Raw genomic sequence first — 15,245 nt, forward strand, 5'->3', positions numbered from 1 at the left:
TTCAACAGAAAACATCAGTATCAGTATGAGCAAAAACACAACTAGTGGTAGTACACGTAAAAACAGCCAACACTTCATTTTACTGTTAAATGTTCTGACTCACCCTAGAGTGTCATTACGTCCATTAACCCAGATCCAGTTTTGGTCAGGATCTTGTCTTAATCCAATCCAGAATCCATGAGAATCAGTCTGGTAGGGTTGTATGTTCTTACTGACGAATTCCTGTAAATGATAGTGTAACACAGTGGTTCTCTCACTCTTCCTTTTACCATTCTCAATGAAAAAAATTAAGATCCGTACCACACGGTTTGTTTAGAAAAGTAATCTCATGAGTTTTGATGTGTGATTTAGAAAAATGCCAAAACTAATTTACACAAAAGGGAAATTAGTGAAATATTCTGTTATTACTTTCTCCTACAATCTACATGTAGTTTTGCAGTAACTTAAAATTCCAGGAGTTAAAATCAGAGGAAAAAGACCAGAATATGAAAAATACACATTTTTACTTCTGCAGCTCTCTCCTCTGAGTACAAATTGTAAGACTAAATACAACAAGTAGAAAAGAAAATCTATTTTTCCAAGCTTCCTGTCATGTCTGAGGAAGTCTGAAGAGTGATTGGCAGTTAGACTTACAATGGCTTTGTTTTGGGTATAAGTTCAGATATATGTTGGTAAGTTTACAGAAAACACGTCACTTTTATAATATGTTTAACTTAAATTTAAATCAGATAAAGAGTTATCAGATAAAACTATAATAAAAATGAAAATGTATTTGCCTTTGTACAGGAGCAATAACTTGAAATTAAAATTATCTGAAATTAAAAAATTGCATTTTTATTCCCAATAGAGAGGTGCTCTATGAGGTTTACACTAATTTAATATATTACACTTATAAATGATACTTACTGTTTTCAGCTTGAAACTGGATATTTGTGATTAATGGTGTGTGTTGGGCTCAACAAAATAAACTACGCTGAGTCGACATTGCAAACATTAGGCAATAGCCTTACACACTGATGATACAAAATTATTTCCATATCTCTCTTTACTGTAACTGGGGTCTGTCCTCAGGAAAACAGGTCTGTTCATTTTGCACATTTGACAACATCTTCTTCCATCACCTTTCTTTTCTTTAACCTGGTCTTTTCGGCTCCACCTGGCCTCTCTCTGTCCTTATATATAAATATATATCAGTGGTTTGCACCACTGACTTTGGGGTGGACGGTTGCTGGTTCTTATCCCGGCCGTGCACCACCCAGTCATAAACATATAAATCATAAGAAAACACTATTTTAATTCTGCAGGACGCTGCTTTACTGACATGTTTCATGAAATTATGGGGAAGCCATGAACTGTTATTTTGGAACTTATTAACTAAGCTGAGATGAAGTAATTGATCACAGACATTAACTACAGACTAAATTGGTTCCACAATTTACTATTTTCAAAATCTCTGTGTTCCTGGTGAATCTGTCCTTTTACTGTCCTTTGCTCTTTGGGGAAGTAAAGAAATCATTAAATGTATTATATTGACTGTTGAATGCAGCCCTTTGTCAAACTCCATTACCGTCATAATCACTTCGTTTTCATTAGCGGCTCTTTGTGTAACATAATTAACTTTCAGAATGTTTTCAGTTAAACTTTTGCCTCAGATTGATGTAGGAAGATGATACCAAAGTCAAGTTGCAAAAATCTGGTACTATGAGTTGGAAAAGTACCATGAGATGTACTTCTCTATGAGTGTACCTGTGATAACTGTACCTTCTGACCTTTATTATTTTCATACTTCTTTGTTTTTATTAGACTTCCAGTCAGGGACTCAAGCCTTATTCCTCCTGTTTACCTTTGTCATAAAGCCACTGAACCAAGAAAAATTAGTAAAGCATAAAGGAACTTTTGTATCTCATAAGTGAATATGATTTTTTTTTTTACTGTCAGTTAATAAAGATAAATAATTATTTTGTGATTAAAATAATAATAATAATAATAATAATAATAATAATAATAATAATAATAAAAGAATTATTATTATTACTCACACTAGTATAAAATGTGTATCCAAATGTATTAGTTAAAATATGTCTAACTGTCTGCTATGTTATCAGAGGAGAAATCATCTAGATATTACTACTATTATGACTACTCTATTAATACTTAGTCAATACTATTACTTCTAAATTTGCACTGAAACCACCCTTGAATCACGTGCACCTTTTTAGCCGAACAACAGACAGAGATAAGTTTAAAACTGAGAATCCTCTTCAACAGACATAGTTATTTTTACACAGTACTGTAGAAGAACAAAAGAAAGAAAGAAAGAAAGAAAGAAAATGATGTACACATTCTCATTTTTCCTCGTCACATCATACTGTATGCACGAGACATAATGAATACATTCTTTTACAACACAGAGTAAAATTAATAAATCAAATTTTTCTGTTTCATTCACAAATATTATTTTGAAGAAAACATTTTTTTGTCAATAATACAAGACAGCTGTAGCTTACCTGGTGCAGGAGTAATTTCTTCAGTAGCCGGTCTTTTAGCCCTCATTTCGGGGTAAATTATTTTTCTCATTTTTCACTGAATAACAGAGATAAATAACAATATGACTCAGTTTAATACAAATGATTTAATGTCATTGTTGTCATGTAAATAAGTTTTTGCAGGCAAATGAAGTTCTCTGTTTTAAATCCTTTGGAGATGAGTGAATGTTAAGAAAAAACAAATTTTATTGTGTCTGGTAAAGAGTTGATTCAACTCTCAATATGAGCCAAAGTTTAACTGAAAATTATATGTAACATAATATGTAAAGAAAGTGCCACTGTGTTCCTGTACAGCATATGTAAAAGAAGAAATGTAAAAGCAGTATGTACAGTGGACAAATATATGTGCAATAATATGTGGAAATGAATAGCCGCAAAGAAGTATGAAAGAGGAAACTTTTGAACTTCTTGAAAAGTTTGAAAAGATCAAATATAATAGATTGAATAAAATCCCTATAATCAGACATGCACACATACAGTGGTTGAAAAATACACAAAAGCCCTCAATGGTCCAAGTACTTACAGATAGGTTAGATCTTCAGAAAACCAGCAAATGGTGTCAACAGTCAAATGTCAGAAAGGGAACACAGGTATACTAAAGGGAAGGTGAGTGGTTTATATAGAGTGTCAGAATGAACAGGTGAGAAGGGGAATCAAAGAGGGAACTATACTGAAGATCAAATTCACAGTGAAGTCGAACAGAATAAGAAAAAGGGGGAGAGGAAGTAAGAACATGAAGGTGGAGATAAGTAATACCAGACTATATATGTATCTATATGTTTGTTCTGGTTTTTGTTTCAGCTAATGGGCTCTATGTACAGCCCCACCACCTCCTGAACTTTAGGCCGCTCCTTTATTTCCTGTCTTTCATTATTGGACACACTGATTAATCCAGGTGTGTCTGACCACAGTAGTCACAACAGGAAGTAGCAGGCACATCTGGATGTGGGGCCTCAGGCTGGGGCCTCCCTTGACCGTCTTCAGGGTGGGTGCACTGTTGCCTCTCGGGGGAGGGGGGGGTGGGGGGTGGGGGGTTAGCTTCCCTTCTCTGTGGTGTCTGCTTTTTTCTACACAGGTGACTTTGACTATGAGGTTTAAGCTTGTCACGTCCCGGCCCAGGGGTTTACTGAGACGTACATAATATGCGCTCTCTTGTCCCCTCCCAGCTCCCAAGTACACGCGTCAGTCCAAAACTAAAGTTCAAATATTTATTATTCAATAACTAAAGGAGGGTTAGGGGAGAGCTCGGCTAAAACAACAAACAAAAAGTCTTCTTCAAGGTTCAATCTAAATTCTCTAATCCAAAAAAAAATGCAAGAAAAAAATACATTAAACTAACCTAAACTCCCTAACCAAAAACAGGAGAAAAGGTGAAAACAAAAGAGCTGCCCTCCCCTACCAGAAAATAGGACTGATTCACAAAAATTCTATTTACAACTGTATACAATTTATGAATTAACACCAAGGAACACACGATGACTGACGATCAACACACGCAGGAATCAAAGTTGGAAGCTGGCAGGGAGCAAAGAAGAGGACTTGCTGCTGGATCCAGGGCCATTTAAATACGGTGATCTACCTGGCTCCACCAATCCACTTCCTCCTGTAAGGGAAACAAAACGACAAAAAAAAAAAGGGCACAGCACCCCTACATGGCTGGGGGAGAACACTACATCACAGAACATACACAAACATGAATTATGACCCAGGGTCATAACAAGCTATAAAGTTATTATGTGATGTTATTACCTCCACCAAGGAGGTGATGTTTTTGTTGCCGTTGGTTTTTCTGTTTGTGTGCAGGATAACTCAAAAAGTTATTGATGGATTTGGATGAAAATTTCAGGAAATTTTGATTCTGGCACAAGGAACAAATCATTAAATTTTGGTGGTGATGGGGGGGGCACGGGGGCCCACTGATCAGCCTTGGCGGAGGTCTGCGCTCTACAAGTGCTTCTAGTTATTTTTGTTAAGTTGCCATTTGTTGAACCATAGTTCAGACTAAACTGTGACGGTTCTGACCTTGTTTGGACGATTCCAAACAGATCTTTAGTTCAGTCTGTGTGTAACCAGTGGTGGCGGACTCTGCGTTGTGTTTTTAAAGGACGAGGCCCACACGTACAACTTTGGAGGCAGTCTCTGTTTATTGTTTTTCGGCTCATGACAAAAGTAGTACGAACAGAAAAACCTCCAGTCAGCGAGCCCCATAAAACATGCCCCTCTCCCATAGAGATCAAGAACAAAAGGGAGATAATACATTAAATTATTAAAACAAAATACAGCATACTTAACAAAAGTAGTATAGACAGAAAAACCTCTGGTCAGCGACCCCCATAAAACATGCTCCTAGACAAACCAAACGATACAAAAATGTGTTTCAGCACCTCATACACTTTGAACTAGCCAGTTCATTTAAAAATGAAAATAGCAGAGGCTAAACCAGAAATTTCTCCCGACTGTATGGCTGCTTACCTCTCCCATAGAGATCAGGAACAAAAGGGAAGAGGAAAAAGGCGTGAAAACTGCAGTTATAGTGGGCAGTGTCACACTGTAAATTACTCATTGGGGAACAGACCCACATTAAAAGTTCCACATACTGACTCGTAGGCCCATAAAGTCAGGCATTAACCAAAACAAATGAAAATAAAATGAACAGATTTTGCGTAATTATAACAACAAATAATACACAATATAATTTGCATACCCACACTGCTGCGAAATAATTGACCTTTTTACATGTGGATATGTTGATTCATTGGTGGTTTTGGTCATAAGTGAGTACTGGTACGTGACCTCCCCCTGCTGTGTAGAGTTTGGAATATCACAACTGTGTGGAACCACCTAAATAATAATAATATTACGTAATATAACAATATTCACATTGGAACTGAGAGTGTGATGTGAAACAACACCTTATTGGCACATTTAATCTATCAGCAGAAAACAGAAATTTCCACAATTTGATATACAATGTGCAACAAGCCGACCACAGCAGCTGACTTTATTTACTTATGTGAGTAATGTCAGTTTACAAATGTTTGCTGTAGATTATTAACTTGTATTGAAGTTATTTGAGGAAACAGTGACGTGGATGTCATGTAATATTACACTGCGGGACTGAAAAATAAACTGTTTTGTTTTAAAAGTGTTCTGATAGTCTTAACAAATCGAAAATCTAATCTCACTGACCTGAAGAAAATGTACAAAATATAGATTATATAATAACAGTCAGAATGTTTCTTCACTACTGAGTAATTTGAACCATCTTTCACAATCTTCACCTCAAATAATACAACCTTTGCAAACTTTTACTCTTAAAGATCTTTATGCTCTGGCAAGACATGCATATTATATTAAAGCAAGAAGCATAAACACAGAACTGACTAAAAGGATTTTATCATGAGTTCACTCTCACAGATAAATTTGAGTTCAAAGGGATTATCTGATGTGTCCCAGCTGGCATTTAGAGGCCTCCCTGGGATCATGTGTGCATATGGACCGGACTTGCCTAAGTCTTCATCCAGCCAGAACCTTTAAACATAAAACATCAGCATCAGTATGAGCAAAAACACAACTAGTGGTAGTACATGTAAAAACAGCCAACACTTCATTTTACTGTTAAATGTTCTGACTCACCCTAGAGTGTCTTTACGTCCATTAACCCAGATCCAGTTTTGGTCGGAATCTTGTTTTAATCCAATCCAGAATCCATGATATTTATCGTGGTAGGTGTGTATGTTCTTACTGATGAATTCCTGTAAATGATAATGTAACACAGTGGTTCTCTCACTCTTCCTTTTACCATTCTCAAAAATAAATAAATAAATAAATAAAAATCTGTACCACACAGTTTGTTTAGAAAAGTAATCTCATGAGTTTTGATGTGTAATTTAGAAAAATGCCAAAACTAATTTACACAAAAGGGAAATTAGTGAAATATTCTGTTATTACTTTCTCCTACAATCTACATGTAGTTTTGCAGTAAATTAAAACTCCAGGAGTTAAAATCAGAGGAAAAATACCAGAATATGTAAATACACAATTTACTTCTGCAGCTCTCTCCTCTGAGTCCAAATTGTAAGACTAAATACAACAAGTAGAAAAGGAAATCCATTTTTCTAAGCTTCCTGTCATGTCTGAGGAACTCTGAAGAGTGATTGGTAGTTATAGATGTCAGTCATGTATTTAACCACTGAACACATGGTTAGACTGTGTAAAGTCTGTGTCATGGAGCAGATTTTCTACAGCCCAAAAAAGTACAGAGAATTAGGTGGAAAACTTAGATCCTCTCAAACTACGTGAATTGTTCTTAAAGTTTTCAAACACTGCCACTTAAGATCCTGATAAGCTAAGGAACAGCGTGACAGTGTGAAAATGAAGAGAATAATACAACTCACCTGTTCTTGTAGAGTTTCAATGACAACGAGGTCAGAACCACTGTCCTTGCAGTATGTTTGACTTTGTGTCCAAGTCTTCCAACCTCTTGATTGGTTATAGAAAAAGTAACACTTCTCCTGGAACTGTATCCATCCAGTCAGGCATGGCTGACACCCTGATGTAATGAGATAATTAGAGAAATGTTTTTAGGGCAATGACTAATTTTTTCTGTTTTTCTACAGTGACAGTTTGTCACTAAACAACAGTGTGCCACTCTGGGTCTTTATAGGTTGGTTGGTCACATGACCTTGTGGCACATGTTCTATTGAAGGATCAGGTCAAAACAGCCCATACTGGTTATTTGCATTCAGGTTTTCAAGTTTTTCCCAACAGGAGTTAACGTTTTAAAAAAAAGCTGATTTGACCCTAAACACTTTTGAACACCAGGGGAACAAGGAATAAGCAACCCCATAATATGAAACACTCACCCACAATTCATTTGCATCAAAACATTGCTTCAGTAAAAGGTTGTAATATGTTTGTGCTTCATCTGATCAACAGAAATCACAATGGAGCTTATGTGTTTTCTTCAGTGTTCTTTGTTTCTGTGGGTCTGTGTTCATAATCATCTGATTCATGTATTCACCCCTCATTCTCTTGATAGTCCAGCTGTAGACAAGTTGTTCTTCTCATAGTCTAATCATACAGCAGATGCTGCCCCACACATTGTCTTTGTCATTGTTGTTCTTGTATCCATTTTCATACTGAATAGTGTGGATTCAAATCACACAACTACAAACCACATATATTGGCTGATTGATGACTTTATGCACTTTGCAAAATTTCTTTCTTTTTTTTTTTTTTTTTTTAAACTTGTCTTGTCCAGCATCCTAACAGCAGAATGGTAGTCTGGCTGCCTTTTGGTGCTGAACAAATTTGCTTTGCCAAACATAACTTCATAAAGTATATGAAGCTCCCCTTGAAATTCTTCTGTGTTTATTATGAGTTTTGTTGAACAACATTTCGATGCCAGACCTGACATGGGTGTGTGTGTGTGTGTGTGTGTGTGTGTGTGTGTGTGTGTGTGTGTGTGTGTGTGTGTGTGTGTGGAAAGAAAGAAAGAAAGAAAGAAAGAAAGAAAGTATCAACAATACAAACAGCAACAACCATGGTGATAATTATAATGGTAACAATAACTACAACCAGAACTGAGTAAACTGGGCAGAAGAGAAAGAAAAAAAAGACTTTGCAGAATTTCAGGAATTCAATCTCATTCCAAAAAATAAAAATGTTCTTTTTGGTGTGCAGTATATGCATTCTGTGTCAAGTTCTTATGTCATTATCAACAATTTCAAACACATATGATGCACAAATTTATTGCATGAAAAAAAAAAAAAAAAAGATCTCCAGTGTGTAAAGACCTGTAGGATGATTCTTTACTTAATGTAATCGCCTTATCAACTAATTTTGGTGTAAGTATCCTGGATTCAAGTCCTGTAACTATATGACTTACATACTGTGGCATGTTTGACACATTACATTGTGGGTACTGAATATTTTGCTAGATTGTGTTCCGTTTTGTGTGTAGGTGTTCAGCAGGGTTGTTGTATTTGTGTGAATTTGGGTTAATTTGTGTAAGGAAATATTTATTGGCCTTTTTATGTTTGTTTTATTTTTTTATTGCGGTGCACCATAAATGAAAGCTCTAGACTGAACAATGTCTTACCTGTTAATCTAAGCAACTTATCAATGCTGCAGTGTTTTGCTATGTGAAGTTTTGCATCTGTCAAAATGATAATCATTACCCATGCTCTTCAACTTTCACTGATCTAAGTCCATGCCAACCCTTTTCCACACAATGACATTAAACATTATAGAGCAGACCCACAGAAGGACTGAGAGTGCAGAACTAGTGCAAATGAGACAAGATATTGCATGAATTATTAATTGCGTGGATCCAAAGATTGAATATGTAGATAGTTTGTGAAAAAATCTTACTGTTATTCTGAACAAATCAGCCTTGTTGCCAAAAAACTCACAAGAATCCAACTCAAATTTGTACATGCAGTTTTTCTGGTACAAATACCATCTGCTGAAATGTGTTTGTCAGTGGAACTCAGTGTCTCTGTTTGCATCTGTCTGTGTCTCCAAATATTTGAGTTCATTCAGCTTGAATGATACTAAATTCATACAGAATGAGCAAAAAACCTGATGTCATACATTGGAGTGATGAGGTTTGGAGAAGTCGGTAAACCCTTGGGCTAATAATTCTAAAAAGAGCTCACTGAAGTTAAATGTTCGCAAACCTGAAATACAGTCAATAAAATGAGATTTGAGCCAGGTTTGGAGGTACTTTGATTTCGTAAAAACATTCAATAAAAACATGCTGAGGTTATAATTTGCAAGAAGTATCTGCTGACATGATTCATGCCTCCCAAAAAGAAGACAAAGACCTATGATCAAGAATTGCTGATTTACATACTGTATGATTGGAAAAAGTTACAAACTGGTCCACAGTTTGACAAACTGTTCATGAATGGAGATAATTTCATACTGTGGCTACTCTCCTTAGCAGTGGACGCTCAGCCAAGTTAAGTGTAAGGGCACAAAACAGAACAGTTCTGCAGGAAGAATAGTGTGATATGCTACAAGATATTTAAGAAAACTTTAGAGAGTTCAAGATGTACTTAGTGCAAACAGATGCTAAATATGACTTTTACATGCAGGTGCCAATTAGCTGTGATTTTTGTGTATTTTTGAGCACAACACACTCCTGTGTTTTCTTCTTTATTCTTAACAAAGAAAATGAAAAATACCGGTGCTCGTTAGAATCTGGTAAAAACAATAATACTAAGGGTGCCCTCAGTCATTTGCACAGAACTGTAATTGCAAATACATTTGTGTTTTGGTGCCTGCAACACACTCAAAAAACTGGGGCAGATGCTTAACAAGAAACTCACCTTGTTTTAGGCAGAACTTGTTTACTGGAAAGTTTTTGAATTTCTTTATTTGTTCCATCGTCCACATGAGACTGTCCCTGTTTCTTCTCAGCTCACTTGTCTTATTCTCTAAAATGCTCTTCTGTCTGATCAGCTCCTGTGTTGTATTTTCCAGGATGTTTCTCTCTGTGATCAGCTGCTGGTTTTTGGCTGAGATGTCACTCAGGTCGGCCCTCTGTTGGTCCATCATCACCACAACTACAGTGAGAATGAACAAAGACAGTCAACAGATGGAAGATTTTTCATCTTAGTGTTTGTGCAACATGCAAGGGAAATATTTAACACCACTGGTCATGAACTCAGTGTTCTTCCCTTTACATTAGGTGTATCAGAACCCCCTTAAAGTCACTATTAAATTATAGTAAAGTGACTGAAATGGAATGATGTGGGTTGGAACTCACAGTAGATGATGAGGGCGATGGCCGCCAGCAGAAGGATGCACAGTGTCACAGTGCTTACAGCCAGAAGACGAAAGGGCCGCACGTTCGTAGCCCCTTTAACATATGTTAGTAGCAAAAAGTAGTGCTGTCACAATCATGAAATGTTATTCAGGTATTTTGTATTTTTTCAGGTCATTATCATTATGCGCGCTTCAAAAGAGAGCAATACGGATAACAAACAACACAGGATATCTGGAACCTACCAATAAACTATTCTTACTCTCACATACACTCAAATTAAAGGATAGGGTGGAAATTAAAGCAGCACAAATATTATACAAAGCAAGAAATAAAATACTTCCAAGCAATATACAGAAATTATTCACAGATAGCAAGAGTGGTTACAGACAAATGAAATATGAAACATTTCACTTGAACAAATCTTAAAAAGATGTGCATGACATGTTGTGAAGTGGTTTTGTGGAATGCATTGGATCTAAACGTCAAACAGTGTAAAAACATCACAAAGTTTTAAAAGATGTATAAAAACCTGATCTTCCAGAGATATAGAAACAATGAACACAAGTACAACAGTAATAGTTATTGATGGTATGTAATCATTTGTTCTCTTTTTTTTTTTTTATAAATTTAATGACTGACCTAGTCTTTGTCATGGACTGTATACATTAGCTGATTAGCCCAGTCATGTAAAATTGGGGCAGGAGCATATAAGATTGGCTTCTTCCTACATCTTTTTGGACATTAAGTAATGTTAAAGCAGTGTTTTTGAACCTTGGGGTCGGGACAGGGGTTGCCTGGAATTCAAATGGTGTTGCCTGAATTTTCTAGTAATTGATAATAAAATAAAATAAAATTACGGATAAAAAAATGTATGGTGAGTAGAGAGAGACAATCCTAATCCATAAAAGACATGACAAACTGTGAAGCTGAAACTGAAGCACTGTGGTACTGTTTATCTGTCAAATGTTCATTGTGGTCAGTTTTACATGCTGCAGCTCTTTCATAATTCATAGTTTAAGTTCTTGTTTGTTCAGTATTAATTGTCAGCCTTGGAAATCCAAGCTGGACTGACTGTACATATCCTGACCAAGGAAAATAAAATTTTCACTTTGTGCAGTAATCTACATCTGGCTTTTCTGCCTCCGTCCATAAAAATATAAATTATATAGCCTAAATGTCATCTAAAATAAACGTTTATTTGCAACATAGTATAGCAAACTATTACATGAGCAAAAAAAAATTCATTTTAGAAAAAAAAAAAGTCTCTGTTTTTCAGGTTTTGAGTCGCCAGAAATTTGTGATGTTAAAATGGGTCAGGAGCCTAAAAAGATTGGGAACCACTGGGTTAAAGAGTCACAGTAAAATTGATATACATTTGTGTAATATTTGTTTTGTTTTGTTTTTTTTTTTGGTTGCTTTATTTCCATATATTGGAGTGTCCTTAAATCTGCAATTTGTTTTTGCCTACTTACATTCCAAATAAGGTCTCTCTGTATCTATTAACTGCAACATAAATGTACACGTCTTTAAAAGAGAACAGTCATTAATGTTCGCTGAGGTTGTGCAGTCCAGAGCTCTGGACAAAGAACTGTCTCTTATGTTTCACCTCCTCAGCGCTCCATGGTGACCTGTAAATGGAGCTCAGTTTTGGAAATGCACATCGAGGACAGAGGAGACTAACTGGAGGAGCTTTAGCGTCACGGACATCTTGTGAAAGTCTGTGTCATTTTAAACCACAGCTTTGAAGCAAAAAGGGAAGAAAAAGGCTGGAGAGTACAAATAGTTTTAATGTGTTTTGATGACGGTTCCACATAACTGTGTCTTCCTCAGAGCAAAGGACAGAAGCAATATGCAAACAACTTGTTAACCTAAACTAATCAAGCTAAATTTATTGAAGATGGATGACAAGTTGACATGAGATTCATGTCTATTAGCTGATGATATGAAGAAAGTTGCTTATGTTCAAGTTCTATGTCAACCACATGTAAGAGTACACACTTTCCATGAAGTCATCCAAAATCAGTCAATAAATAAATAAATAAATAATATAAAAAATAAATAAAGTCTAGTTAACCATGACCATTGTAGTGTTGAAACATTAGCCTGTTGGCACCATTAAAATACACTGACACTACCAGTGTGCTCCAGGCTTTCCCCTTCTCTTTGCTTCATTTTAATAATTTATTTATTCTTATATTATTTACCTCGTGGAGGCGTACTTTCCTGAGATGCAGGTGCTTTAATGTTCACTTCAGAATATATTACTTGTTCCTCCTTTTTTGCTGAAAGACACAAAAATAACAATATGAAAATATCAGTAAGCTTCCTGTTGAACAAACAATGTCATTGCTATAAATTACTTTTGGTTGAAAAAAGAAATTAACAGGATCTGTGAAATAGCTTGTTAACATATATAAGCATCTTTTTTCTCTTTACTTACCCTATTAATGAGTCAAATGATTTTTTGGAAATAAGACTAAGCATAATTTCTTATATAATGTTGTTAATTTTCACACATTCATTTCTTTTTACCTCAGTTTTGGTTTTAGCACCACCAATCCAAAATCATTATCATAACCTGTAGCTATTGAGTTACTGAAAATAAATTCAGGTGGAGGTTTTTTTTGTTTTGTTTTTTTTTGCAATATAACCAAGTAATTTAGTGTTGATTAAAAAAAAAAAAAAAAAAGTTCTTTTTGGAAACAATAAAATATCCTGATGTGACCAGAAAAATATGATTCAGCATTTAACAGAAGATTAATGATGAACATTTTAAAGCGCTGTACAAGTCAAATGCTTTTAATTTTACTACAGTTCACGTTAAAGAAAAAAGGTTGTAAATCCATTTGTCAGAACAATGGAAACTTGACCATGTAAGGACTTTTTTCAAAACTACATCCAGAAATATACAGTGTGTCAAATAAGAAGTAGAACAAACATATATGCTGATCAGCAACGCAAAACATTAAGCTACACATGTATCAACAGAAAAGCTGCTGACACTTACCTCTGGGACGTTGTCCACTGTTTTTGAAAATGACTTCACTGTAATTAATCTCTTCTTCCATTGGTGCATTTATGTAACACTTTAGAGCCAGACTGAGGGCAGACTTCACATTGTAATAGATTTTATTGAGCTTCACAGAAAGAGTTCCTCTTTCCCTTCATTGCTATTTGCAATCTGACACATTTGAGGTGAACTACATCAGCGACTGGGTCATTGCTACATTTAAGCAATAACATTTCTACACCATCTGCTCTTTTAAGTACATCTACAGGGTGGGGAAGCAAAATTTACAATGAACATTTAGTTGTTTTTTCTCAGCAGGCACTACGTCAATTGTTTTGAAACCAAACATATATTGATGTCATAATCATACCTAACACTATTATCCATACCTTTTCAGAAACTTTTGCCCATATGAGTAATCAGGAAAGCAAACGTCAAAGAGTGTGTGATTTGCTGAATGCACTCGTCACACCAAAGGAGATTTCAAAAATAGTTGGAGTGTCCATAAAGACTGTTTATAATGTAAAGAAGAGAATGACTATGAGTAAAACTATTACGAGAAAGTCTGGAAGTGGAGGAAGCAACAAAAAACGTACCAAAGCTTTTATTAAAGCTCTCAAATCCAAAATCCTAAAGGATCCAACCAGAGCCATGAGAAAAATGGCAATTGAACTTGAGGTAGACAACAAGACCATTAGAAATGCAGTAAAATATGATTTGAAGTTAAAATCTTACACAAGAACACCAAAACACTTGTTGACAACAGCAACAAATCCAACTTTAGCAATTTTTGGGAATCATGTTTATGACCGCCTTCTAGCCCAGATCTAAACCCTCTGGATTCTGCTATTTGGGGCGTTTTAGAACATGCTACCAATAGAACATCACACAGCAATGTCGACTTTCTTAAAGATACTATTAAAGAAGAATGGGAGAAGCTGTCACCCGAATATTTGAGGAACACTTGCGCAAGTTTCAGGAAGCGTGTGAAGGCAGTTATTGAGAAAGAAGGAGGACACATAGAATAAAAACATTTCCTATTATGTAAATTTTCTTGTGGCAAATAAATTCTCATGACTTTCAATAAACTAATTGGTCATACGCTGTCTTTCAATCCCTGCCTCAAAATATTGTACATTTTGCTCCCCCACCCTGTATATGCAAGCAGAGTCAAAAGGATGGATTGGGTTTTTTCTAAACTTCTCGTATTGTCATGAGCTCTTTTAGGCCAAATTCCAACCCTATGTATATTTAATATTTCTTCTTTCAAAAACAAAAAAGACCTTAAATGATCATTTGTGTTCAGAATAAAAAATAAGATGTGAAGTTTTGCCAAAGATGCCAGTGTAGTGGATTGTACAGATCTGAAGTGAACATATTCACACAGACAGGCTGGTAGATTTATGTGACCACTAGAGGGAGTAGTGAGTCAGTAGTGAGAAAAACTAACACAAGAGGGCCTTTGACCAAAGCATCAGAAAGTGACCAAATGGGATGAGAACCATTAACCCTATAACGCCGTGTGATATTTTTTTTCTTGAAAACCTGATGTATCCAATTACATACATGCAATACACAGATAATCCACCAGGGGGGAGGAATTCATTCACCAGAGGCCTTTCCAGTGACACTACAAGACTGTCATTAATGAGGAAGGAAGCAGAACTTTGCCAATTTTGAAAAGGAATTACCAATTTGTCAGACATGTTTATGATATATTCTGTTTTTGTTTGTTCAAAAATATAAATATTTTAGCATTGAGACCCAATGGATCAAATATGATACAAAATTGAAACTCATAGATGGAAATTGATAATTGAAAAAAAATTTTTTTGGTTGTTCAGAAGGACCAATAAAGGCTCCAGTTTCAAAGAACTGGAATTTTCTGTCAGTTATTTAATGGTTCAGGCTT

At 35.6% G+C, this 15,245-nt stretch overlaps 1 protein-coding gene across 1 annotated transcript; it reads right to left on the reverse strand.

Annotated features, from left to right (window-relative positions):
- Positions 1-4,682: 4,682 nt before the first annotated feature.
- Positions 4,683-13,464, reverse strand: LOC115435227 (asialoglycoprotein receptor 2-like). The gene is made up of 7 exons (XM_030157507.1): positions 13,331-13,464; positions 12,528-12,605; positions 10,324-10,416; positions 9,884-10,120; positions 6,944-7,098; positions 6,183-6,301; positions 4,683-6,077 (listed from the first exon to the last, which is right to left on the reverse strand). The coding sequence occupies exons 1-7, from the start codon at positions 13,389-13,391 to the stop codon at positions 5,930-5,932; spliced, it is 891 nt and encodes a 296-aa protein (XP_030013367.1). The 5' UTR covers positions 13,392-13,464; the 3' UTR covers positions 4,683-5,929.
- Positions 13,465-15,245: the final 1,781 nt, after the last annotated feature.

Source organism: Sphaeramia orbicularis, chromosome 16 (genome assembly GCF_902148855.1).
Source record: "Sphaeramia orbicularis chromosome 16, fSphaOr1.1, whole genome shotgun sequence".
In the NCBI taxonomy this organism is placed as follows: domain Eukaryota; kingdom Metazoa; phylum Chordata; class Actinopteri; order Kurtiformes; family Apogonidae; genus Sphaeramia; species Sphaeramia orbicularis.

Excerpts from the sequence above, each read along its gene's own strand:
- LOC115435227 (XM_030157507.1), bottom strand. The coding sequence starts at position 13,391 with ATGGAAGAAGAGATTAATTACAGTGAAGTCATTTTCAAAAACAGTGGA. Across the intron at positions 10,121-10,323 it reads CATCGCCCTCATCATCTACT|TTGTGGTGATGATGGACCAA; the intron begins GTGAGTTCCAAC and ends TTCTCACTGTAG. Across the intron at positions 6,302-6,943 it reads TTGAAACTCTACAAGAACAG|GAATTCATCAGTAAGAACAT; the intron begins GTGAGTTGTATT and ends TATCATTTACAG.